Below are 26,754 nucleotides of genomic sequence, written 5' to 3'. Positions count from 1 at the left end.
ATCTAGGAACCTTTTAGTGCCAGTGAGATTGCTGGTATCGAAATCCATTATGGAAAGTGGTTGTTAGAGACCACCACACCCAAAAAGAGGTGTAAAAAAACTTTTCACTTTGAAATAAACCACAGTAATTCAAATCACTCGGTGGTGCAATTCATTGTTCCATTAGAACCAATATTTCTGTAGATTAAATCGCACAACACTCCACCAGATGGTAATCACTGACTGTGCACGGTAGGTCAATTGATATTCACAGTTTTCCCTTGTGACAGGGAGACCAGCACCAGTCCAAATAAATTCAATACGCAAATTCAATGAGCATTAGCACTCATCTGAGACCCTATTTATTGTCTGTCCTTTATGCATACCCTCAATGTCCCCTCTTGATGAAGGTGCTGCAAGGCACCAAAACGGCCGTCGAGGATGACGAGATTCTTTGTGCTGTGATGTAATGTATAGCCTGCTGGGTGTCATCTAACATTATTGGCAATAAGGATGCATTATTTTTTTAAAGATTAAATAGATTATTGAATTTATTTGGACTAGTGCTGGTCTCTCTGTCACAAGGGAAAAACTGTGAATATCAATTGACCTACCGTGCACAGTCAGTGATTACCATCTGGTGGAGTGATGTGCGATTTAATCTACAGAGATATATATTATGTATGTATGTATATTATGTATGTATGTAGAGTGGAAACCTGCCGCCTTGTTTGTGTGTGTGTGTGTGTGTGTATATGTATGTATGTATGTATGTATGTGTGTATATGTATATGTATATGTATATATATATATATATATATATATATATATATATATATATATATATAATAACTGGGCACTCGAGGACTCACAGATGCAGGTGAAACAAGACCAATTTAATCCATAGGAGGTCTTACAGGCGTCATCAACGTTTCGGGGGCCGTACCCCCGTCGTCAGGACCAAGTGCAGACAGTGTGGTACTTCACACTGTCTGCACTTGGTCCTGACGACGGGGGTACGGCCCCCGAAACGTTGATGACGCCTGTAAGACCTCCTATGGATTAAATTGGTCTTGTTTCACCTGCATCTGTGAGTCCTCGAGTGCCCAGTTATTTCCTCTCTATATTCTGTGGGCAGTACCACGTTGCTGCCCTCTGCAAGTTGGCACCGGGGCAAGCTACCGACTTCAGCTCACTTCAGCCCAGAGTGACGGCCCTTCTGGATATATATATATATATATATATATATATATATATATATATATATATATATATATATATATATGAGAGAGATATTATAGATTTTGGATCGATTTGCTTGGAGTGCCCCCTCCGCCCCCCACATTCATATAATTATAATATATGTATATATATTTTGCTTCTCTATACTCTAGGTTAGTATCAAGAGGCAGTGTCAGCACATGTTGTTGTGGCCAAAAGAAAAGGGACATACAGTAGCCTTTTGGAATACCTCCACTGACCTCACTACAGGTTGCACTGCTGGCTCCTTCCCAGTGAGATCATTCAGGTGATGCAGGATAATTTCACATTTCAGAGAAGCCGGCATTTTGGTTTCATTATTTGAGTGGCCTGCACCTAGGGTGACCAACTCATCCCTTTAATCCGGGACACATATTAATGACACAGGTTCTGTGGCAGTTTAAAACCAGGTGAAATGGAGTCTTGAGGTGTGGCAGTTTAAAACCAGGTGAAAGCCAGCCACAGAACCTGTGTAATTAATGTGCCCTGGATTAAAGGGATGAGTTGGTCACCCTACCTGCACCCCCTTTGTGACTCCTCTGGCAAGAAGAGCAGATAGTCATATGCAGCCCTGTAAGCCTCCTATCATATGGGCATCTTTTTTTATTGATTTTTGCATTGTCTAAACATCTAGGAGCAATGATAAATTGGTAAGCCATGTAACCTCACAGAGAGGTTCTGACAAATGCTGGAGCACATTGTACATTTCACTCCTCTATCCTTGGTTACAATGTAACAATGTTCCAATTTGCCTCTGGAAGCATTATTAGCACAACAGACCTTTGGCAACCCATTTTTGATGGACCTCACTGCACAGGGTCAAGGTCATGCTGGAACCGGTTCAGAATGGTTTGCGGAATTTAGTGTTAAAGGACTTGACTGGAATACCTATAACCTCCACCTCAACCATGTTGGGATGCATTGGAATGCTGAATGCAAGCAATTGCCTTTGTCACCAAACATCATACCCTTGTGAGTGAATGGTTGCTCATTCCTGTATCATGTTCCAAAATCTAATGGGAAGTCTTCAGAGTTTGGTTATATTTACTAAATTGTGGGTTTTCAGTAGTTGGAATGTTTCCCATAGCAACCAGTTTCTAGCACCTTCTAGAAGATAAAAGCTACAATCTGATTTGTATGGGGAAACTCTCCACTTCTACAAGCCCACACTTATAAATATCCCCCATATGGTCTGTTTTATAGTAGCAATGGGTGGAACCAACTATGTATTAATGCCCATGGTTTTGGAAAGCTATTTAAACAAGCTCTTATAGGTGTGTATATACTGGAGATCAGACAATGCAGGCTTCAAATTATTATTATTTTTCTCTAAATGTATTTTATCTTCTGCTGGCCACAGACCTTGAAATAAAACTTACCGTCAAACTGAACAATTACCCTGCATTGCCATACATACACTGTTAGATACTGTGTACTTCTGAGTATGTTTGCTGTCAGCAGTTATTGCATCTGTCATTCGTGCTGAAATATTTCTCATGTTCGTCATAGAAATAATTGCTGCTCGGTCATAATCAGCTGATTGTACCCATAATTGCACATTGTATGGATGCCATTATTAATAATTTCCTGGGATTGTGCAATGTGCAGCCTTTTGAATGCCCCCTGAAGTGTTCCGTGTTACTGATGATTGCTCTAAGCTTTTACAGCAACAGTATTCAACATGCCACCCTCCAGCTGCTGGAAATTAGACATTCTCTACAGAATTACCTATACTGATTTCAGCTCTGCACCAGCCTTTCGGACCAGGATGATGCTCAAAGATCACCAGCAATTACCAATGTAATGTAATGCTTGGATATTGTCAGTTCTTACAGTAAATCAAGGTTTCTGCTGATGGAAAATCTAAATAATAGTCTGTACTTTATATCTCAGCATGAAACCATGTTTATGTTTTTCTTCTGTGCTGGAATTTTCATCCTTCCTTGGATCATCTTCGGATAATGCAGTATAGTTTGACAAGTGTATTTTCAAAGTCCAATCCTTCACCTGCCACCTATCCCATATCAGAGATAGGCAACATGAAATCAGAAGAACATTGTATGAGAAGTTGAGCAGGGACCTAACTATATACCTCCCAACATGACCCTCTCCAGGAGGAACACAATGCTCTGCTTCTGGACTTCCCTCTTAATGTATGATTTCCAGCATCTGATTTGAACAGGTTAAGTGATGAGAAAGGTCTCACCACAAGTGATGGTAATCATAGAGTAGGAGGGAAGTCCAGGTGCAGAGCATTCTGTCTTTCCTGGGGAGGGTCCTATTGGGGAGGTATGTAACTGCTATGGGGGAAGAAGATTTTGTGCATGAGTGTGACATCACTAGGCTTATGCCTGGACAGTGCTTGCCTTGCAAAGTAATTGTGTACTGTATGTAATGTAGAGTACTGTGCAGTAACATACAATCATACGACCAATTCGCAAAGTGATGAAACTAAAATACATTATGAATTGCAGAAAACAATACATACAGTGAGGCGTGATACACGTTGATTCTATAGACACCGAATCCAACCCCTTGAGTCAGTCAGAGGGACTTCCCTTAAGAAAGGCAGCAGTGTCCAATAGTGGGCGTGGTGTCACTTCTGGGGTTCCTCCCTGTTATATCAGCACTATGTTGCCATTCTTTACAGCACTAAGGTTTCATTTAATCCATAGCAAATAGTGATTGGATTAAGGGACATCATCAACAATGTACTTCATAACAGAGTTTGCTTACAATTAGTCTAGTTGGGACCTAGTGCCTGGGTGTGTCCTCAATTCCCAGGGTAACTCCTAGATTATGGTCCCAAACCATGCGTTGTATAGGGCTGGAGTTTGGGATTGGCTAATTGCTATGCTTGTCATGGATACTCCTGCTTTTGGAAACATTTTGGAAATTGCAGCTTGTCGGTCTAATTTTTGTTGTCTTTAAATATAGTAAGATTATGTTGTACTAAACAATTAAGCATAAAAATAATTTCATCGATTTGAATTATACATAATAGTGAAATGAGGTAAAAATGCAAGAAGGAACCATTATGGCAAGCACCAATACAATTGCAAATGGTGGAGTTTAGGAAACTCCGACTTACACGCACACGCACACACACACACACACACTCACACGCACACACACAATTACAGCTTCCGTTTTAATAATATCCATGGTACTCTTTACTTAGAACGGCGCCCACGATTTTGATCGTGGGCATCGTTAGTAAAAAATCTCGGGCATTGAATGCACTAAAAAATCGGGTGCGATGCGACCGTCGAGATGCCCGCGATTTCCCATAGGGAACAATGTTAAATGTCTCAATTGACCCAATTTTCCTGTTCAATGCCTCAATTGACCCGATTTTTCCATAGGAAACAATGTTAAATGGGCCACAGAGGCCAAATAGGCACCCTGAAGTGTATAATGGCCACCCGAATTGTTAACGCCACCCCACGATCAACGTCAACCCGAAGCGTGGCTAGCGCAGCGAGCCCGCGAGGGGCGGCGGTACGCGTCCTACGACCTTTTCATACCCCCACTATCCACGTCGGCGTGGAGTTGAGAATAGAAAGTGTGGCGAGCGCAGCGAGGCGAGCGGACGCGGACAGCTGTGAAGCCCGCGAGGGGACGCGAATACCTGTGAAGGTATCCGCGTCCCCTCGCGGGGCTCGCTGCGCTCGCCACGCTTTGAGCTCGGTGGCTCGCTGCGCTCGCCACACTTTCTATTCTCAACTCCACGCCGACGTGGATAGTGGGGGTATGAAAAGGTCGTAGGACGCGTACCGCCGCCCCTCGCCACGCTTCGGGTTGACGTTGATCGTGGGGTGGCGTTAACAATTCGGGTGGCCATTATACACTTCAGGGTGCCTATTTGGCCTCTGTGGCCCATTTAACATTGTTTCCTATGGAAAAATCGGGTCAATTGAGGCATTGAACAGGAAAATCGGGTCAATTGAGACATTTAACATTGTTCCCTATAAGAAATCTCGGGCATCTCGTCGGTCGCATCGCACCCGGTTTTTTTAGTGCATTCAATGCCCGAGATGGCCATGATGGGCGCCCTTCTAAGTAAAGAGTACCATATCCATCGATCAGGTGAAGAAGACCGTGTCTGAGAGCTTATCTAGATCAGTATTCTTTTTAAGATCTCCGAGATGGTGCACAGGTGTATTCATTACTGGCATTTTAAAAGACCCATAAGTAAAGATGCATAAAATATGCATTGTGCACATGTTTGTGGTACGTGAGGAATGGACGGGTGTGCTATAGTTCCCCGACAGTCGGGATTCTGACAGTCATTACTCAGGCATCGTAATCCCGACTGCACAGCGGGGGGAGCGCAACAAAGCCCCTTGCGGGCTCGCTGCGCTCGCCACGCTGCGGGCACGGTGGCGAGCTGCGCTCCCCACCTATTTTATTCTCCCACTATGGGGGTTGTGGACCCCCACGAGGGAGCAGTTGGGATTCCGACGTCGGAGGAATGACTGTCGGAAACCCGACTGTCGGGGAGCCGTCCGGCACCCGAATGGACTTGGAAAACACTTTCTTTATATGGAGGAATTTGAGGTAAAATATATACTTGAAAGGGTAAAGTAGGCAAATATGATGAAGTGTGTTTTGAGGGTGTATTTCAAGTATTGTAGAATGGCAGAAGGAGTAAATTTACTAAAGCATCTTAAATGAAAACAGGCTGTTGCCCATAGCAACCAATCGAATGCTGTCTGTCATTTCTTTATTGCATCCTATCTGGTGGGGAATAGCATTAGGGTCAGAGCTTCATTTGTCAAGCTGGGGTTTAACTTGTGCTGAGGTTAGAGATGGAGGGAGGCTTAGCATTGGTGAGGGTAAGCAGCTTGAACTGACTGTATGAAATACTGAGCTACAGTAGTGAAAGGATTTATAGAAAGGTGCAGCAAAAGACAGAGGACAAGCTACTGTAGCTGCAGCATGCAGGATACGTTGGAAGGCAGGTGTGAAAGGGAGGCCAGTGTCATTGAGGTTACTGTAGAGAAGGTGGAAAGTAATCAGCATGTTCTTATGGTGTGTGAAAGGAACGTGCTTTGGTGGTGTTGCTGAAGAATAGTTAGTTGTACAAAAAGTGGGGCTGTATGTGTGGGGTGATGTTCAATAAGATAGAGATAGGCATAGCAAGTAAGTGCAAAGGATAAAGGTGTGTGCATATGGTTTATAGGGGACGAAGCGAAAGAAGAGCACAGCATAAATACCCATGTAAGACTATGCATACCTGCATCCCATGTTAACTGCAGGGCCGAATTAAAGGCTTTATGGGCCTGGAGCTGAAAATGTTCAATAGCCTATTGTGAGAAGGGGAGAAGGTGAGGACAAGGTGTGTAGAACCAATACGCTCTAGGCAGGGTTGTAACTAGAACTCTGTGGGCATTATAGATTTTTTTTTTAAAGGGTTTGTGTGTGTGTATATGTATATATATATGTATCTATATCTCCAGTGCTCGAAGTGGAAATTTTAAAGTGGTGGTATGGCAAAATAAAGGTAGAAATTATGCGCGCGCCCACGCTCCAGAAAAGGCTTCGGCAGGTGAATGAGGAGATGGCAGCATGGTGAGTGCAAGGAGAGGGGAGCGGCTGGCTAGGCGACGGCAGGGAGGGTAAGGAGTGCACAGTTACTTACTGTGTGACTTTAACAAGGCAATCCAGCTCCTTGTTAAAGTAAATGTGCGGGGGCAGATTCAAGTCCAGGGCAGGAGGTACAGGGAGGAAGGAGGAGGGTACAAGCAGTGGATGAGGGAACACGGGGAAGGTACAGGGAGGCAGGAGTAGGGCACAAGCAGTGGATAAGGCAGGCAGTGGGAAGGAACACCTGAATAAAGTACAGGGTTGCAGTAAGGTACCGTACAGCCAGGAGCAGTGGACATACACAGATGAGGGCACATGGAGAGGGCAATTGCAGAATGCAAATGTCACAGACAGGAGAGGGCACATGAAACAAGAAGGTAACGGCCAGGGCACCAGTAGGAGGGCGGGAGAGGGCACACGCAGCAGGCAGGGGTGACAGCCCCCATGTCACATACAGTGACCCGGGAATGCAGGACGTGGGCGGCTGAAACTAATACGGTGCTGCGTTACTCCGTCAGTGCGGCAGACAGGAGCATGGGAAACACAGCGGGCGAAGCTACCAGTAACTGGCAGATTAGGACACCAGTCACCGGACCTACTCCTGGACCAGCACTTATTTGTTATAATTTGTCTTTGTACTATGTATGCTGCCTGAAGAAGGATAATAAAATCCGAAAGCTTGCAATACTTGGCGTTCCTGTGATTTACTAAAGCTGCAAAAGCCGATGGGTGCAATTTATAATCCCACAGATGTGCAGCACTCCAGCCAATTTTTAAGAAGAATTGATTGAAGACAACGCAGACTCAGCAACGTTTCAATACACTTAAGTATTATCATCAGGCTTATAGGTCCTAATACGGCCACGGTTAAAATAATGAACACTGCGCCACACAGCCGGCGAGCACGCCCAGCCGGGCGGCGCCATCAGATGACATCACTCAAATAACGTTACTATAGAGCAAAAAAACACACAAAATAACCCAAAACACTTATAAATGAACATTTATATATATATTGCAGTGGGCACTATTTATTCACATGAAGCAACCAACTGCCTTCAACCTGGCTGCTGTCTGTAACCTCCCCCACCCCCCCCCCCCCCACCCCCCACACACTCCTATACGGTGGCAGTTTCTCTATGCTGCTACACCTCCACTGCATTGTCTCCTCCTGCTCTCCCACCACCCGCCAACAGTTTTAGCATTCCCTAATGGCTATAGTTACATGGTTATTGTAGCTGTACTTACTATCCAGTGCAGGTCTGTTCTTTCTGCCCGCAGCATACATGGGAGCTGGGGGAACATAAGAAAACACCAACACTTTAAGGACAGTTCATGACTATTTTAGTGGTGTTTCTTATTATCTACTCGGATATAAATCAACCTTGCCTACAATCCTGGAAAGGCCAGGAGGCTTCCAAAAATCGGAACCCCACCCAGGCCCCTGGAAGGGTGGGAAACCCTCCCTCCCACAAGTCCCTGGACCCCCGCATAACCCCCCTCCCGAGCCTCTTCCTAATCTTAAATACCGGCATTCGCAGGTGTATGCGGAGGGGGCACGACTAAAATATGCAAATCGCTCCTTTTAGCCCCGCCCTTCCACATACACCTGCAAACCGCGGCAGTTCCAAAGATGAGGGTGGGGCTTGGTGACTACATGCTCTGATCCCGCCCCTTAGAAGCATGCTGAAAGTCGGCAAGTATGATGTAAATGTACCTGATGTTTCACCTCCATGTGAGATGTCTGTAAGGGATTGATATGAAATCCCGGTGGTCGGAATCCCGGCTTTCAAAATCCTGAGGCCGGAATCCCGACCGGCGAAATACCGACAAGGGGGGGACGTGGATCACACTCCCTTGCGGGCTCGCTAAGCTCACCACGCAGCGGGCCCAGTGCCTCGCTATGCTCGGCACACTAATTTATTCTCCCTCCATAGGTGTCGTGGACACCCACGGAGGGAGAAAGTGTCGGGATTTCGGTGGTCGGGATTTTGAACTGCATCCCGTCTGTAAATGTGCTGGCCACAAGTAGGAGGAGGAAAATAAAATACTTCATCCTTTACCATCTAAGTATACAGTAATGAGTTCTCTGTTTGGTGTCACCACATTATGATGTTACTTATGATACCGCACAATGTAGGAGGCAGAGAGCATGATTGGTGCTACAATGTGCCCACATACAGCCTTCTATATTTTATGCAACTTTTTCTGTTCTAGTCCATCTTATTTGGGAAACATTGTACATGACTGTATCTGCATATGAAATGCCACATGAAAATGTTTTACTGAAGTATACTTTAAAGTAGCATTTTGTATGCAAACACTACATTAGTCACACGCACATATTTTCTTTTAACTAAAATTTGTCATATGTAAATACAATTTTTATGTTTATTGGTTCTCATTTGCTGTATTCTACAATTGTACATCTATTTTGCCCCTGATGAAATCTTGTTGATGAAATGCGTTTGGTATGCTACATCTGTGATGCAAACCACTGTTAACTTCAAGATTCACTCCAGCCACAAGGAATTACTGTGTTTGTGACTTAATATTTTTTATTTATTAATAAATGTTTTAAAACATGTTTAAAGTTTGTTTGTGAATATGGAATATTCCATCTAATACAGGGCTCTGTTGACACTATTGATGTATTCTATATAGACGGGAGTTCTATTGGAGATGGGATGTTGGGGTGTCTCGTAACTGCTGCACTGTATCTACTGACAGATACCAAAAGATGCTGTATCTAATACCTCAGCCCTTTTGTCCTGTCCTGGCAGCCCTTATGTCCTGTACACAGATATAGATAGGTGTGTGTGTGTGTGTGTATAGATCTCTCTGTGTTTATGCCTTGCAATGGCTTTCCCTAGATCACGAGGCTTGGTCTATTAAAAATAGACAAAGCGCCACTGATCACAATGCTCAGCATACAGCATCGTGGGTTCAGCATATCGCTAAGCAAAATAGCTTGATCGCCCGACGTGTACGGGGCTTTGGGGAACTCTAACCCCCAGAAGTTAAATGCAGAAGGGCTGTGACTCTGTTCCTCTTTACTAATACTGGCTGACTTCCCCCAAAATACTGTAGGCATAGTTATGCTCCATCTGGAATATGCTGCACATTCTCTAATAAAAACATGTCGTCTTAAAACTCAATTAAGAAACAGCATGTTTGTGGGAGTTTTAGAGGCTTAATTGGCAGATCTGGCTGGTGCACAGGATACATGAACTTGGAAGGGCACATACAGAAATCGGGATACCAGCTGCAGCAATTCCCTAGCAACATTTAGCAGGAAGAGCATTTCTGTATGAAGAGGCTGCGTTTGCAGATGCTATAAAGACTACCTATTCACATGGCTATATTTTCTGAGGAAATAGGTGTGGCATGTCTTGTGTGATATTCATAGTTTGGTGAGGTGCATGTTTTTTTTTTTTTTAACTGGTATCAAAATAGTGCTTTAATGGCACAAAATAAGATTAGATCAGCTGACCCCTGCCGTTGTGCTAAGTTTCTCAGCTGTTCCTGTAGTAAGTCTATGGTAGCTTACGGTACTCATTCAGTTCTATGTCTATTATTATATTTTGTTTTGGCATTGCCAACCTCTGTCCTCAAGACACAAAATGCGTTAACACTTGCCCATTGAATTTTAATGATCTATACATACTGGTTGACGGACTAGAGATATATCAGCGATATATCTGTGCGATACATCGTGCAGACATTTCACGTTGATGATGTATCACAGACGGTAGTGTTTGTGAATACGGACGACCCATTGACCACCCATACACTCGACTGTAAATGCACACACAGTAGTGACTGATCGTGCAGTGTGTATACAAATTATAGATATAGAATAGTATAAGGCTGGGTACACAATAGTCTTGATCTGCAGATATAGCTACAAACACGCGGTTTCCATACACCGTGCCTGATCCGTTGGGACTTAAAAGTGAATGGGTGCATGAGCCTGCCTATTGAGAGGTCAGTCACCGTCTCTGGTGCGGTTATGCAGGCAGTCGGCGGATGGCCGTTCACACAGCATAATGCGCAGATATATCTTTAGTTGTATCAGCTATTGGCTGTTTTACACAGCCGATGCAATATGTCTGTGAATTACGCTGTTCAGACATACCACAGGTACACACTGGCCAATGGTCCAGCAATATATTGGCAAGTGTAAGCAGCTTAAGCATGCCTTGAGAAAGTTTGGGAATGCCTGTGTTGGGTGAATGGTAGGAAAACACAAATTTTTATTCCACCGCAACTGCCTATGAAATATGACCACACTAGGCAATGACCGCTTCTCCTGACTTTCATGTGTGTCATTGCTTTCCTTGCCCTGCACCCAAATATATAATTTTAGCATTTATACAGAAAGTAGTGTATGCCAAAGGATTTCTTGGGTTAAAATTCACAGGTTCAGGTAGTTCTTAATTTGTCAGACGTGCCCATCACAGGCTGCGACACACACACACCTGACCTTAAGGCCATTATATACTATGCAACGTCTCTTACGGAGAAGTCGCATCCAATTCCCTTGAGACATCGCATGCAGTACTTCTGCATGCGATGTCTCAATGCATTGGCATAATACATTGTTAACCGTTAAAACATGCATGCAAATCTGTCCCCACCCAAATGTATCTCTCTCTGCACATGTTACATCTGCCCCACCTGCAGTGCACATGGTTTTGCCCACTTTGAGAACAAATTTTTGGGTACTTGTGTAGTTTCACCGCGGCAGCCTACGCTACGTTATCAGCGTAGGACAACGGCTGCCTAGCGTAGTGACTACACGGCAACCCCGCATAGTGAGTGTAGTGTCCCCATGAGGCAGCTACTCACCGTACTGTTGCCGGGAACTGCATCTCTGTTCCCGGCTACCCTGGCAAGCCTAGTGAGCGCCTCTCACACAGCGCCGGCGCCCACATGATCCCCTCTCCGGCAGTGCACATGGTTTTGCCCATTTTCCAAACAAATTTGTACTGCAATCAGATCTGAATAAGGGCCTAAGTGATACAAAAGCAGTGAATGTAATAAAAATATGAAAGAAATAATGTTAGTGAAGCGATTTGTGAGAGAAACGTGTTACGTAGAATGTAATAGTGTGCCACTTCAGAGCCACCTAGGGGCCCTGCACCCCACACCTATCAATGGATCTTGCTTAAATATGCCTATACGAAGAGCGGAGTCCAGATAGTTGGGTCACCTGTGCTCAAACATGTACTGTAATGGTCAGTGGCAGAACTTGTGGGTGGTGAGCCCAGGTAAAAAAATATAATTTGTGCCTCTCCTCCCCATCCCGTGTTCTCTATATCAAACACAGCAGTGGGTGACAGGTAGAAGCATGGGGAGGCAGAGTGTGACCAGGAAAAATAGTGGATGACAGGGGCAGCAGTCCGCCTCTTAGTTCTTAGGGCCCCAGTGCACTAAAACTGCTGCAGCAAGGGTAGTTCCGGCTCTGGTAATGGTAGAGTTTGTCAAACTCTGGAATAGTGGCGTACAGCAAGTCCTTCACTCATTGGGGGGATGCACTAACATCTCCGCCACACATCGCCGGCTACCGCAGAAATAATTATCGCATATGCACTTACATATGCAATAATTATTGCAAAGGACAGCTCTTGCGTTAAGAGCTGTACTTTGCATTGTGTTCAGCGATGTGCGGCAAGTCCCTCTTCCCTCCCTGGACCCTTACCCAGCTGCTGCTGCTCGGCCAGAGCTTTGCCTCTTCCTCCCTGCACCCGGAAGAGGTACAGGGAGAAGGTCACTGGTCCAGGCATCACAGCAGGACAGGCACAGGTAAGGTGGGTACGGCGGGGGTCGGGAAGGGAAGCCCATAGGTTTCTATGGCGTAATGCTTCCACCCCACCCCCCGCAGCGAAGTTATTATTGTGTAATGAGCGTAACGTTGTGTTCCATAATGTGGTAATGGGCATTATGGTGTGTTCCATATTGTGTAATGCCTCCTTTTTGTTATGCCACGCCTCCTCTCCCATGAGGCCACACCCCCTTTTTGCTGCACGGTTTCGTCGCGCAAGGGTCCCACCTCCTCCAGGTGGGCCTGTGTGCTCAAAATGTCAGGCCCGATTTTTGGTCCCAGTCTGGCCCTGACACCTTCTCTGCAGTCCTCTTTTCTGCCTCTACCAGCCATCTGCACATGCGACCTCGCTGTTCTGCTGTATGACCAAACTTTAGATTGGCAATAGTGCAGAATGGATCTACTCTGGACCTCTTCAGGCTGTAATAATAGCTGTCTGTTATTGCCAAAATTTCTACCAAAGGGCAATTCAGTCCGGCTTCCCCTGCTACTGATGCAAAGCTGGAAGCTGCTACCATGATTGTTACCAATAATAGACACCTTTTGTGTAGGTATAAGCAGAGGAGCAGAGAATGGTCTGATGCGGGCTGCAGAGGAAGCAATGAGGGGTTTTTGGTTTGATTTTTTTTTTTTTTTAATGAACTTTGACAGCCTTCCAAAGTAACAGAGTTCACTTCATGCTTCTCCAATGAGGAGAAACAGACATGTTTGTAAAGTAAATGAATGAATACTTTAGAGAAAGTGGTTTCAATTCTGCAGAAGAGAAAATCATACAATACACATTATCAATATTGTTATTAATATTATTTGTATTATGCCAATTATTTGTATTATGCCAATAACTATCGGCATCTGTCTCCATTGATTTTAAGACCTTGTACAAAAGGAGAACATTAACACAATTATTATTCCCTCAATGTCTGTGTGTGTGTGTGCACGCGCGTTTCCTCAAAATCACTCCTAAGGTGACCATACATCAGAAAGATATTGTACCAAATCATACAATCTCAATTGATTGTCAGATGGATTGTATGCATATTGTGTGTCCAAAAACCACCAGGGACTGCCAGGGAGTTTGAAGGGAAATTGGACACAATCATGAGTGCACTCGATCTTCTGATCGATCTTTCTGATGTATGGCCACCTCTAGAACGAATGTTGCTGTTTTTATTAGTTTAATACTTTGGTTAGGTCACTGGAAAGAGGGCCAAATGTTTGAGGCTTCCTGAGGGCAAATTAATAGAGATATCAATATTACAGAATTTTATATTCATGCACATTAATAGATACATTTTGGAGAGAAACCTGCCTGCCTCACATCCAGTACCTGGCATTGCAAAATGGCAAATCTATTTAGGATTGACTTAATTACAAAATGAAAATGTCCTGGTGTTTCTTACTCAAAATTCCCCACAGACAGCATGCGGCATGACAAAATATTCCCATCCAGTCTGATGGACTCCTGTATTGTTATGACATGGAAGTGGGCCTGATTCAGAATTGTACACCATTATGCTAGTATACCATACAGCTAATAATCAAATGCAGCAAGTTGTCTCTGGTGTAGACACCTCCCAACTACTTATGTGATCCACAGTAACTAAGGTTACTCCGATTTCTATCATAGTTCCACAGCCGCCGTCTATAAATCTGCATCACCAGGCATAGACCCTCACTTCAGCATTCCTACAAAAGGGAGGCGTCATACCTACAGCTTGAGAAATGGTCCCAGTCGCCAGGGGTGTAACTAACTATTCAGCGCCCCCCCGCCGCACGTTTATTCGGCGCCCCCCACCTAACCTGCACCCCCCTTCTTACCCGCGGTCTGCGTCGTCTCGCCCGGCTCTCTGTCGGGACCTTCCTGACGTCACGGTCCCGGCCGGTTCCTGCTGCTACAATGAAAACGGACTCTAAGAAAATGGCTGCCCCCATACTGCAGACAGAAAACTGTCTGCAGTATGGGGGCAGCCATTTTCTAATTGTCAGTTTTCATTGCAGCAGGAGCCGGCCGGGACCGTGACGTCAGGAAGGTCCCGACAGAGAGCCGGTCGAGACGCAGACCGCGGGTAACTATAGCCCCGCAGCCCCCCCGGCGGCGCCCCCAATTTCTCTGCGCCCCCCCGCCACCGCGGGGGCTGCAGAGCTAAGGTTACGCCACTGCCAGTCGCCACCCACAAATGCCCTCAGCCTGTCGATCAGGCTGGGGTATAAGTGACCCTGTGAGCAGGTTCTGCACATATGCAGTGTCCCTACAATTGGATTAGTACACTAACCAGGTTAGCATAAAAGTCTTAATTATGCCATCTGTCATAGTTTGGATTAAGTTTTACCTCTTTTACACCGCCACTTTAACCTGGGTCATGGCTCAGTGAAACGATTCCTTGAAAAAGACCAAACAAAATGGCTGCTTCCAAATTAGGATCTTGCCTATAAAAATGGGTAATAGAATATTTGAGTTCTGTGCTTTAAAATTCAGCACTAGAAGGGTTAAAGAATTATAATACATTTATTATTGTACCTGCAAATTTGAAAAAAATTGTCAAAAGCAGATGAAATGTGTTTTCGTAATAGTTTACCAAGTTGCAATAGTACACAAAACAAATTGTTTATGCAAGAAACCCAAACATATGAATGATTTGAACTTTATGTAAGACGAGGCTAGTTGTGAGGACATTCAGTGGGTTCTACTAATGCAGTAGAAGATTGTACTTCTATTCAGACATTAATACCACACGAATACCACATATTCACACAAACTGCAGATGGCGTATGCGACCCATCATCTGCTGTGTAGGGGAGAATGGAAAGATAAATGAACCTGTTTCAATAAGACCCCTAGAGCCGAGCAGGCGAGGTTTTTATGCCAATAACAGCTGCTCCTTTTCCCCTAGAACAGTGGTTCCCAACCCTGATCCTCAAGTACATCCAACAGTGCACGTTTTCCAGGTCACCCAGCAGGTGCAATCATTATTCAGGCACATTTTATAAGATCCACCGATGGAGCTAATTATGTCACTTGTGATTCTGTGTGGAGACCTGGAAAACATGCACAGTTGGTGGTACTTGAGGACCAGGGTTGGGAACCATTGCTTTAGAACTATATGCGCTCAACGTAAAACGCTGCCTGGTCATATGCTCTGAGCAGGAAGGGCTTATTGAAGCCACCGAGTAGTTTACCTGGAGTATAGCGCAAGAGTTATACAGACTAGACACTGCTATTTTATGGGGAATAAAGACTGCTGGGTTGGATCCACGACCAGACAGAAGCGAACTAAAGAAATAAAGTAGTAACTGATTAACATGGCCAGGCAATGGTTAACTGCTGGAAACAATCAGGTGTGTACTGGAATCTGAAGCAAGTGCTGACAGAATGAAATCTACTGCAGGGAAACTTGTTGAATGGACTATGCAATTAGGCAGATTAGGCTGCAGTCTGCGATGACATGATTTATGTTGGGATGCAGAGGAGAACCAGTAATTTGGGATATGGTTGATATCAGATTCCCCTTGGCTTAACAAAAAAGAACTAGATCCACACTCCTGTATGTACATGGAACCAGAACTAGAACTGGCAGGGGATATGCACAGAGACTTTGCTGGAGACTGGACACAAATTAGTACTGGATACAGGATAGCAGGAACAAGGTGGGATCCAACAGGCATACAAGGATGCAGGAATACAATGGCAGGATACCAGGACACTGCAAAAGACAGGGAGACTGGGAACAGTACTGGGTAAAACAACCATGTAAAGCGCTCACTAGGACCGGACTGGGAAATATCACCAGCAAACAGGAACTGACAATAAATCTCCAATGAAAGGCAGACAGACCAAAGGGGTCATCAAATAAGTACCCCTCTATTAGTAGTGTGTTGGTGCCCTCTATATCTCATTCTTGCACAGCTGACAACCTTAGCAGCTGCCTGGATGAATCTCTTGGTTGAGCTGCCTCACGGCATCCAAAATGATGATGTTACCCAAACTGATATACTTATTCCATGCCTTTCCATATGCAATACATTTTTAGATTCATTAAAAATAATGTATGCTTTCTTATGTCTGAAGCGAGGAGCCCCACGGATTACTTATGGATGCATGGCCCACTCTAAAAGACATGGGGCTTAATGCTCCCTGATATGGCTCAATACCATGAGGCAAACCCCCTCTTCCAGCTCAGTGATTGCTTTCTCGATCTTACATTTTTGATTTTGCCCTTCCTACAAGGAATGTATTTCTCACTGCTATAAATACCCAAAACTTGAAATCTCCTACAGGATTCGCATTGGTTTTATATCCCTGACTGAGTTTTCCCTATTCTCTGTTATTCCTAAACATTGCACTAAATTAATTTGGGTCCTTCAGCATGGTTTTATTTCCTCCAGCATTGGGTACTGACCATGGGCTTAATTCAGACCTGATCACAAGCTAAGATGTTCTCAAAATGGGCAAAGCCATGTGCACTGCAGCTGGGGCAAATGTCACTGCCCCCAGTGAAGCTTACAAACCCCACACAGAAAAATGCCTATTATCCCCCAGCAATGTGAGGCATGATACTATTGTATCATTGTGATGAATGATCTACTGATAGAGTATCTGCTGCTTGTATAATAGAGCGCAGTAAATCAGGAGTAGAAACTGTTGTGACATTTTCTATTAGAGATCAATTATTGTGCATTAGTCACTGAAACAGCAGACAGAGTGGGAAGTATGTTAGAAATAAGTAGTTTATTAAGAAGGAAGAGGGGTTTTCTTCTCAGGATCTAGTAACTCTTTTGTTATCCACAGAGTAAAGAGTGCATAAACCATAAATGAAGTGTAAACCAGTATGTCCTGTTTTTCACACTCAATTTGCAGTCCTGATCCATTTATGTTACTTGCAGTGGTGCAATTCAGGCGGTACGCGGTGGTACGGCGTACCACTATAACACAAACCGCCGGTACGCCGTACCGCTAAGAAAAATCCACGCGCAGCGCTGACTGCGCATGCGCAGGAACACGGGCAGCGCGGACTGCGCATGCGCCGGAATGCGCAATGACTTCATTGCGCCGGCGTGTCCTGCGTGCCGCATCCACGCTTAACATCTTCAGAGGACGTCACCGCGGCCAGACTATTTGGCGCCGGCGGTAATCCTCTGCAGCCTGTCTGTGACGCTGCTGACGCAGCAAACGGGAGGGGGACAGTCGGCGGCCGCCTGAAAAGCATCCTGACTGACTCGTGTGCCGCGCCCGCACTTAGTATTTTAGAGAAGTCTGAGAAGAACTTAAGTAAGTTGAACAGTTTCTTAGTAATCACCCCTGGCTGCCCCCCAGATGTATGTACTGGCCCAGAAGTGTTGTGCAGACAGCGTTGCAGGAATGTTTAATTATTAAACATTTCTGCAACGCTGTCTGCACCACACTTCTGGGCCAGTACATACATCTGGGGGGCAGCCAGGGCTGCTATGCTAGCCTAGTGCCTTAAACTTTAATACGTATATATTTCTGGGCTTACAGTAAGTCACAAAGGCACTAGGCTGGCATAGCAGCCCTGGCTGCCCCCCAGATGTATGTACTGGCCCAGAAGTGTGGTGCAGACAGCGTTGCAGAAATGTTTAATAATTAAACATTTCTGCAACGCTGTCTGCACCACACTTCTGGTTTATAGCATAGCAGATGTTAATTGTAATATCCACAATGGGGTCCGGGATAGACTGGTAGCATGGGTATCCATATACCTTACTGGATGCCCAAGAGGGTGCATTCAGAAAGTAGGTAAATACAGTATGTATATCCCTTATGATGCAGTTTGCTGGTGTGCATTTTATCACTGCACCTTTACAATTGGCATGTCAGCCACCTTGTGTGATGGAGCTGGCTACCGATACGAGTGTGTGCTGTAGGAGTTAGGAAGGCAGCCTCTCTCATCTGGAGCATGCACACACTGTGTGGCGCTGGATAGTCAGAAAAGGGGCTGTAAATTTGGTTATGCATGCCCCCTTTGTCGTGTAGCCACTCCCACTAGCGTCATGACCACGCCCACAACCACGCCCACAACCACGCCCATTTTTCGGCGCGCGCCTTCGGCGCGCAGCACAGTACCACTAAGACATTAATCCTACTTGCACCACTGGTTACTTGTACTATATGCTCACTGCCATACCATTTCTTCTGCAGGACACTGCGGGACAGGAGAGGTACAGGACCATTACCACTGCATATTATCGGGGAGCTATGGGCTTTATACTGATGTATGATATCACCAATGAAGAGTCATTTAATGCTGTACAGGACTGGTAAGTTCTACAATGAAATATATTTTCTAGATTTATAACTCAATGCATTTTTGGATGTATCTTAAATTTACTTTTTGTGTATTTTTATTTTACTGAATTCTAAAGTTAATTTGGTGAACAATCTCAAAGATTTAATTTGGCTGATGAGTGACTAAATCAGCCCGAATCTGCATCCGGGTGAAAAATGGTCACCACCATCTGAGCACACAAACTGGCAAAATCTGTTACTGCTGAGTAGATGGAGGGATAGATAGATCGATCGATCCCCCAAATATTAAGTATACAGTAAAATCTTGCCCTATGGTCCAGCATAGATTTCAATCACCAAAAGTCCAGTTGATTAACAATGTCCAGTGACCAAACTAAACAGCAAGTACTAACTTCATGAGTAACAATAGGGACATGCCTCCTCCTTCTGTGAGTTCTATTTGGTTTCTAGAAAACTCTACAGGCAATGCAGGCATAGTATGATGATTTGATAAGGGAAACAATTAGGCAGTTATATAAGAAAAAATTAATCAGGATTAACTTATTATATTGCCTAGCAATGTTAAGGAAGGAGGCTGTGATACAAAACCCCAGCATATTAAATTTCTACGTATAGAGTAGGTTCTCTCTTGGGCATCTTTTTCAAATGTAATAAAGTTCAATTTGTATAATCTTTTATTTGTAATGCAAGTCCCCCATACCCAGAACCCCTGCACTTAACATAAATAAAACTGCAGACCCTCTGGTATTCCCAATCAGATCTGCCCAATCAGAAATGTCCTTTGTAATGTCAGATCTATAAGAAACAAGACTTCGACAATTGCTGACCTTATCAAAACTTCAGATCTAGCCTGTATTACAGAGACTTGCCTAGACGAGAATGCAGCACCTTTCTTGGAAACTGCAGTCCTAACAAACTTCTCTGTCATACACAACCCAAGATTGGAATGCAGGGAAGGGGGAAGGGGGGGAGGGGGGTGGCTACCTGCTTTAAAAAAATCACTCAATTTAAGGGTCCACCATATGGAAAGCACTTGCTCATTTGAGTGCACTGCTGCCTGGAGTTTGGCAGGATTAGGTTTCAGGGTACTCCTCATTTATCACCCCCCTGGAGATGGAAAGTTATTTCTACAAGAACTTGCAGACACTGTTGCTGGTCTACTTCTGGAGCACCAAAGATGGCTCATCCTCTGGGATTTCAATGCATGAATTGATGATGAGCTCTCATACCTTGGCCAAGACCTTCTGTGCACAATGAATGGTCTGGGCTTCACACAAATCATTCCTTCTGTTACACATAAAGTGTCACATGCTAGATCTAGTCTTTCAGATTGTATTAGAAGTCACTGACCTAAAAATAAACCCAGTCGTGTGGTCAGACCACCACTCCCTTTGGTTGTCAACTGCAAACCCTCAAAATAGATCTTTGCCAATGACCAGCTGACCAGGTATCATCCATGGAACGCTATAACTTCACAGGCTCTTGCAGCAAATCTGGATCTCTCTGCATTACTGCGAGCTTGTGAAGGTCCCTGTTCCCTAGTCTGTAACTATAATAGGGATATGTCGGCTGCAATTGATATTATAGCCCAATGCGTATACAACATCTCAAACCACATCGTCAAGCTCCCTGGTTTAACAGCAGTCTTAATGAGCTTAAGAAAAGGGGGGCATAGAACTGAAAGACCATGGAGGAAGACTAACCTTTTGGAGGACAATATAAAACTAACAAAGCATATTGAAGAATATCAATCAACAATAACCCATAAATAGTCAGAGTTCCTGTCAACTGAGATCATGGCAGCAAGCAATAGGCCTGCTCAACTTTCTGGCAGAGTGGAAATGCTTTGCAAGCCAACATGTCTGCAGCCTGCTGAAACACTCTCCCGGGCAAGATGTAATGAGTTTGCAAAATTCTTTTCAGATAAAATATCCGCCATCAGGGCTGGAATCTCCACAGTGCCTTTAGATAAGTGCCAAACTATCAAGCCTGACAATGTAAGCCACCTATCTTCATGGACCAGCTTTGACCCAATGGATATAAAGCTCAATGCTAAAATTGTCTGGATTTTGCGTCCCACTTGCTGTGATCGGGAGCCTGTGCCAACCAAGGTCCTAATAGGGTGTATGGCTATAATTGGCTCCGTCTTTGCAACAATTGTTCAATGCTCTTTGCAGACAGGAATTTTTCCTCAACCCCTAAAGGAAGCAATTGTTAGACCTTTTCTTAAAAAACTAATTTAGATCCAGACTCCATAATCAACTACCGACTTGTATCAAACCTTCCTTTTCTAGGAAAAGTCATTGAAAATGTGGTTGTAAATCAACTGGAAACTCATCTGATAACTCATGATATCTATGATCCATTCCAATCAGGATTCAGGAGAAGACATAGCACTGAAACAGCCCTGGTATATGTGCTAAATGATCTTCTGATGGCAAGAAACAGATGTGACTGCTCATTCTTAATCTTTCTGGATCTCTCTGCAGAATATGATACTGTGGACCATGGGCTTCTGATTGAGCACCTGTGCGAGAGCGACACTCTCTGTGGACTGGCTGTGCACAGTACTAAGCTGGTACAAATAATTTCTTGCTGACAGATCAGAGTGTCATCCTCTTCATCCCTGCCACTGCCATGCGGTGTCCCACAAGGTTCTATATTATCCCCCATGTTTTTTGCAGTGTATATGCTGCCACATGGTGAAATAATTAGGCACCATGGCCTTGTCTACCACAGCTTTGCAGATGATACACAACTGTACTTGTCCTTTGCACCAGGCACTGAAAACCCAATAACAACCCTAAATGACTGTCTAGCTGAGCTCCAGGAATGGATGAGTGCCAGTTGACTGAGACTGAATCCTGATAAAACAGAGGTCCTTATGATAGGATCTCAACATCAAAGTACAAGATTATAGATTGTAAGCTTGCAGCAGGGCTCTCCTACCTCCAAGTCTGTCTGTTGTTACCCAGTTTGTTTTATCACTGTCTATTATTGTAAAGCACAACGGAATCTGCTGCGCTGTATAAGAAACTGTAAATAAATAAAATAAGACTGCAGCATAGCCACCCAACTGGACTGACACTCGTGGGTACAGAAACCTAAAACTCTGATCATGTGCGGAATCTTGGCGTGGTACTGGATGGTGGCTTGACACTTAAACATCAGATATCAGCCACAATCAAATCCTAATTCTTTCATCTGAGGAAAATAGCCAGAATCAAATACTCATCTGAAGATTTGCCAAAAGTCATACATGCGTTTGGATTACGGCAATGCCCTCTACCTTGGTCTCCCAGCAAAAAACTGCACTGATTACAGCTGGTACAAAACCCAGCTGCCAGGCTGTTAACCAACCAGCTCCGTTCTAGCCACATTACATCCATTCTCTACTCCCTTCACTGGCTGCCCATTAAATGGTGAATCATTTTCAAGATCAACTTACTGAGTTTCAAATCCCTACATGACCAAGGCCCAAGGTACCTGAAGCAGCTTCTGATTCCATACTGTCCCACCCGATTTACTGTGATGTGTAGATGAAGGACTTTTAGCAGTACCTAGAATCCCCTTTAATTCATCTGGGGGTCAAACTTTTAGCCATGCAGCTCCGCCTTTATGGAACTCAATTCCCACACAGTTCAATAGGCCCCCTCTCTAGAATCCTTCATAAACAGTCTGAAGACTTTCCTGTTTACTCAAGCATTTCCTTCATTCCCTTAAGTATTGTTTATGAAAAGCTATTCTGTACTTGTAAATAGCATGGGCTCAATACAGGTCACATGGGATATACTGTAGATTAGCCTTGGCAGCAGTGGTGGCTCCAGAGGTGGGGGTTACAGCACAGTCCAAAGTACAAATAGAGGAGCCACACCAACTGCCAGACAACACCGACTGGGACTGGCAGTTAGGTAGACTCTCCTATTTCAATTTTAGACAGTGTTGTACCCCACTTCTGGAGCTGACACTGCTGATCAGTGAAGACTTTTAATTCAAAAACCTTTTATACACCACTGTATTGTAGTGATGATATGAGCATATGACCTGCTTTACTAAAGGAAAAAAACTGCTTCTGTCTACATGGACAGCTTCGCTAATGGTGATGTGAGTGGTCAATCTGGGGCAGAGGGTAGGATAGTACAGGAATGAAGTTGGCCAAATGATGTGTTTCGATCAACTTTCATCAAAGCTATATAATCTACTAATATTTAGCAGTCGGTGAAAATTTTGGAGCCTAAAAGTGCTGCACAGTGTCTATTGTAAAAAATACAAATCAGATCATGCTGCCACAGGTAAATTATTGTACAATTATTTGACAGACATAGTTAATTATTAAATGTACAAAAGCATATGATAAAAATATCAGTAATATAAAAAGAGCAATAATTGATGGTACAATATAACGGAATGGGATCATTCGTCAGACTGCATTTAGGTCTACAGTCATTAGGTCAACCCCACTAGGTCGACTGGCAGGAAGGTCGACCTGACTTAAGGTCGACATGGGCCAAGGTCGACATGACTTAAGGTCGAATTTGCATAAAGGTCGACATGAGGAAGGTCGACTGGTCATAAGGTCGACATGGGTTTTTCACTGTTTTTTGATCCGAATGTCGACACAGTCGACATGGACACAGTTGGCAATGAGAATCGGACCCTCGCATCGCTCGCTTCGCTCGCGATGCTTCGGGCACGGTGCCTCGCTGCGCTCGGCACACTATTTTATTCTCCCACCACGCCCTAGTGGATGGTAGGGCATGAAATACCGCCTGTCGGCACATGTCGGCTCAAAAAACAGTGAAAAACCCATGTCGACCTTATGACCAGTCGACCTTCCTCATGTCGACCTTATGCAAATTCGACCTTAAGTCATGTCGACCTTGGCCCATGTCGACCTTAAGTCAGGTCGACCTTCCTGCCAGTCGACCTAGTGGGGTCGACCTAATGACTGTAGACCTAAGTTCATTCTAATAGATGACCGCATCCCAATATAACAATGTATGTGCAACACATGCAGTTCTTTAATAATATTGTCTCTACATAGAAGATTAAGAGATCCTATTCAAGGAGCCCTCTTATGACAAGCTACAAATATATAAATAGTTTGCTGTCGTTTGATGCATATTTCAAGGAGACTGGTTACAAAAGCCGCATTATCTCACTAATATATTAGTGATCTGCAGGTCCATATAGTGATCAACCTAAGGTTGCTAATTGATAATTTAAGATGCAAAACTATGGAAATCTTATCAGAAAACAGCAAAATTGCATCAACTAATGAAGTGAAGAAGTTGATAATGATACACCCAAATATGAATTAGTCATGCCAGGGACGTGCAGTCAGGGGAGGCAGCAGGGGCGAATTTAGAGGTCAGGCCGCCCCTAGGCACAACATTTTTGGCCGCCCCCCCCCCCCCTATTTTAATATAATCATTATTAAGGTATAAGTCTATCTATCAGTCTGGACTGCTAACTGTATGGAGGACACGGAGGGAGGGTGAATTAACTTTATTTGCAGTTTCAGTCTCTCTCACACTGACTGACTGCAGGGAGGTTCGCGCTGCTCAGCCTAGCTGCTTTCCCCGCCTGCGGCAGTAAGCCAGAGCAATTCAGCTCAGCTCACCTAGCGGCGGAGCCGGACGCTCAGGGGGACCGTCGGAGATAGCCGGTGATGTACTCTGCATGGCAGAGCGGGTGGACAGCGGTGGGTGACGAGCGGCACTGCCGCTGACATATGATGAATCATGTCGGTGGCGGCGCCGCTTGTCACTTGCCGCTGCCCACCCGCTCTGCCATGCTGCTATTTAAAATAAGTCAGCCTGCTGTGCCGCCCTTGATAGGTGGCGCCCTGAGGCCGGTGCCTCACGGGCCTAGGCACAAATCCGGCCCTGGGAGGCAGAGCCATCTATTCAGGATTTGTTAAATGGTTATTTGATCCAATACAAGCTGCAGAAGTCTGTTAAACAATGTTTAGAAAATGAGCTTTTCCACCTAATGTAAAATGTGCATTATTCATGTGGAAAATTAAGCTGCTGTGAGCAAGTGTTGTAAACCTGAATAGAAACATCTAAACCAGGGGTTCCCAATCTTTTTTGAATCACTGCACCCTAGAGCAGGGGTAGGCAAGTATATTTTTAAATATTTTGGTCGAGGTCCAGAACAAAAAAAAAAAAAAATATATATATATATATATATATATATATATATATATATATATATATATATATATATATATATATATATATATATATATATATATATATATATATACATACATACATACAGTCGGGCAAAAAAGTATTTAGTCAGCCACCAATTGTGCAAGTTCTCCCACTTAAAAAGATGAGAGAGGCCTGTAATTTTCATCATAGGTATACCTCAACTATGAGAGACAAAATGAGGAAAAAAAATCCAGAAAATGACATTGTCTGATTTTTAAAGAATTTATTTGCAAATTATGGTGGAAAATAAGTATTTGGTCAAAAACAAACAAGCAAGATTTCTTGCTCTCACAGACCTGTAACTTCTTCTGTAAGAGGCTCCTCTGTCCTCCACTCGTTACCTGTATTAATGACACCTGTTTGAACTCTTTATCTATATAAAAGACACCTGTCCAACACTTCAAACAGTCACACTCCAAACTCCACTATGGCCAAGAGCAAAGAGCTGTCAAAGGACACCAGAAACAAAATTGTAGACCTGCACCAGGCTGGGAAGACTGAATCTGCAATAGGTAAGCAGCTTGGTGTGAAGAAATCAACTGTGGGAGCAATTATTAGGAAATGGAAGGCATACAAGACCACTGATAGTCTCCCTCGATCTGGGGCTCCCCGCAAGATCTCACCCCGTGGGGTCAAAATGATCACAAGAACGGTGATCAAAAATCCCAGAACCACACGGGGGGACCTAGTGAATGACCTGCTGAGAGCTGGGACCAAAGTAACAAAGGCTACCATCAGTAACACACTACGCCGCCAGGGACTCAAATCCTGCAGTGCCAGACGTGTCCCCCTGCTAAAGGCAGTACATGTGCAGGCCCGTCTGAAGTTTGCTAGAGAGCATTTGGATGATCCAGAAGAGGATTGGGAGAATGTCATATGGTCAGATGAAACCAAAATAGAACTTTTTGGTAACAACTCTACTCGTCGTGTTTGGAGGAGAAAGAATGCTGAGTTGCATCCAAAGAACACCATACCTACTGTAAAGCATGGGGGTGGAAACATCATGCTTTGGGGCTGTTTTTCTGCAAAGGGAACAGGACGACTGCTCCGTGTAAAGGAAAGAATGAATGGGGCCATGTATCGTCAGATTTTGAGTGAAAACCTCCTTCCATCAGCAAGGGCATTGAAGATGAAACGTGGCTGGGTCTTTCAGCATGACAACGATCCCAAACACACTGCCCGGGTAACAAAGGAGTGGCTTCGTAAGAAGCATTTCAAGGTCCTGGAGTGGCCGAGCCAGTCTCCAGATCTCAACCCCATAGAAAATCTTTGGAGGGAGTTGAAAGTCCGTGTTGCCCAGCGACAGCCCCAAAACATCACTGCTCTAGAGGAGATCTGCATGGAGGAATGGGCCAAAATACCAGCAACAGTTTGTGAAAACCTTGTGAAGACTTACAGAAAACGTTTGACCTCTGTCATTGCCAACAAAGGGTATATAACAAAGTACTGAGATGAACTTTTGTTATTGACCAAATACTTATTTTCCACCATAATTTGCAAATAAATTCTTTAAAAATCAGACAATGTCATTTTCTGGATTTTTTTTCCTCATTTTGTCTCTCATAGTTGAGGTATACCTATGATGAAAATTACAGGCCTCTCTCATCTTTTTAAGT

The 26,754-nt window shown here is 44.2% G+C and overlaps 1 protein-coding gene across 1 annotated transcript in view; it reads left to right on the top strand.

Moving 5' to 3' along the window:
• Nucleotides 1–26,754, top strand: part of RAB3A (RAB3A, member RAS oncogene family) — a 62,156-nt gene that overhangs the window by 27,439 nt on the left and 7,963 nt on the right. Inside the window, exon 3 of the mRNA XM_083179231.1 lies at nucleotides 18,810–18,928. Coding sequence (XP_083035357.1) covers nucleotides 18,810–18,928 — 119 coding nt within the window. The remainder of the gene's footprint in view (nucleotides 1–18,809; nucleotides 18,929–26,754) is intronic.

This window comes from Crinia signifera, chromosome 1 (genome assembly GCF_055691185.1).
Source record: "Crinia signifera chromosome 1, ASM5569118v1, whole genome shotgun sequence".
NCBI classification, from domain to species: Eukaryota; Metazoa; Chordata; class Amphibia; order Anura; family Myobatrachidae; genus Crinia; species Crinia signifera.
The sequence above is the reverse complement of the archived record's forward strand: the minus strand, read 5'-3'. Positions and strand labels throughout refer to the sequence as shown.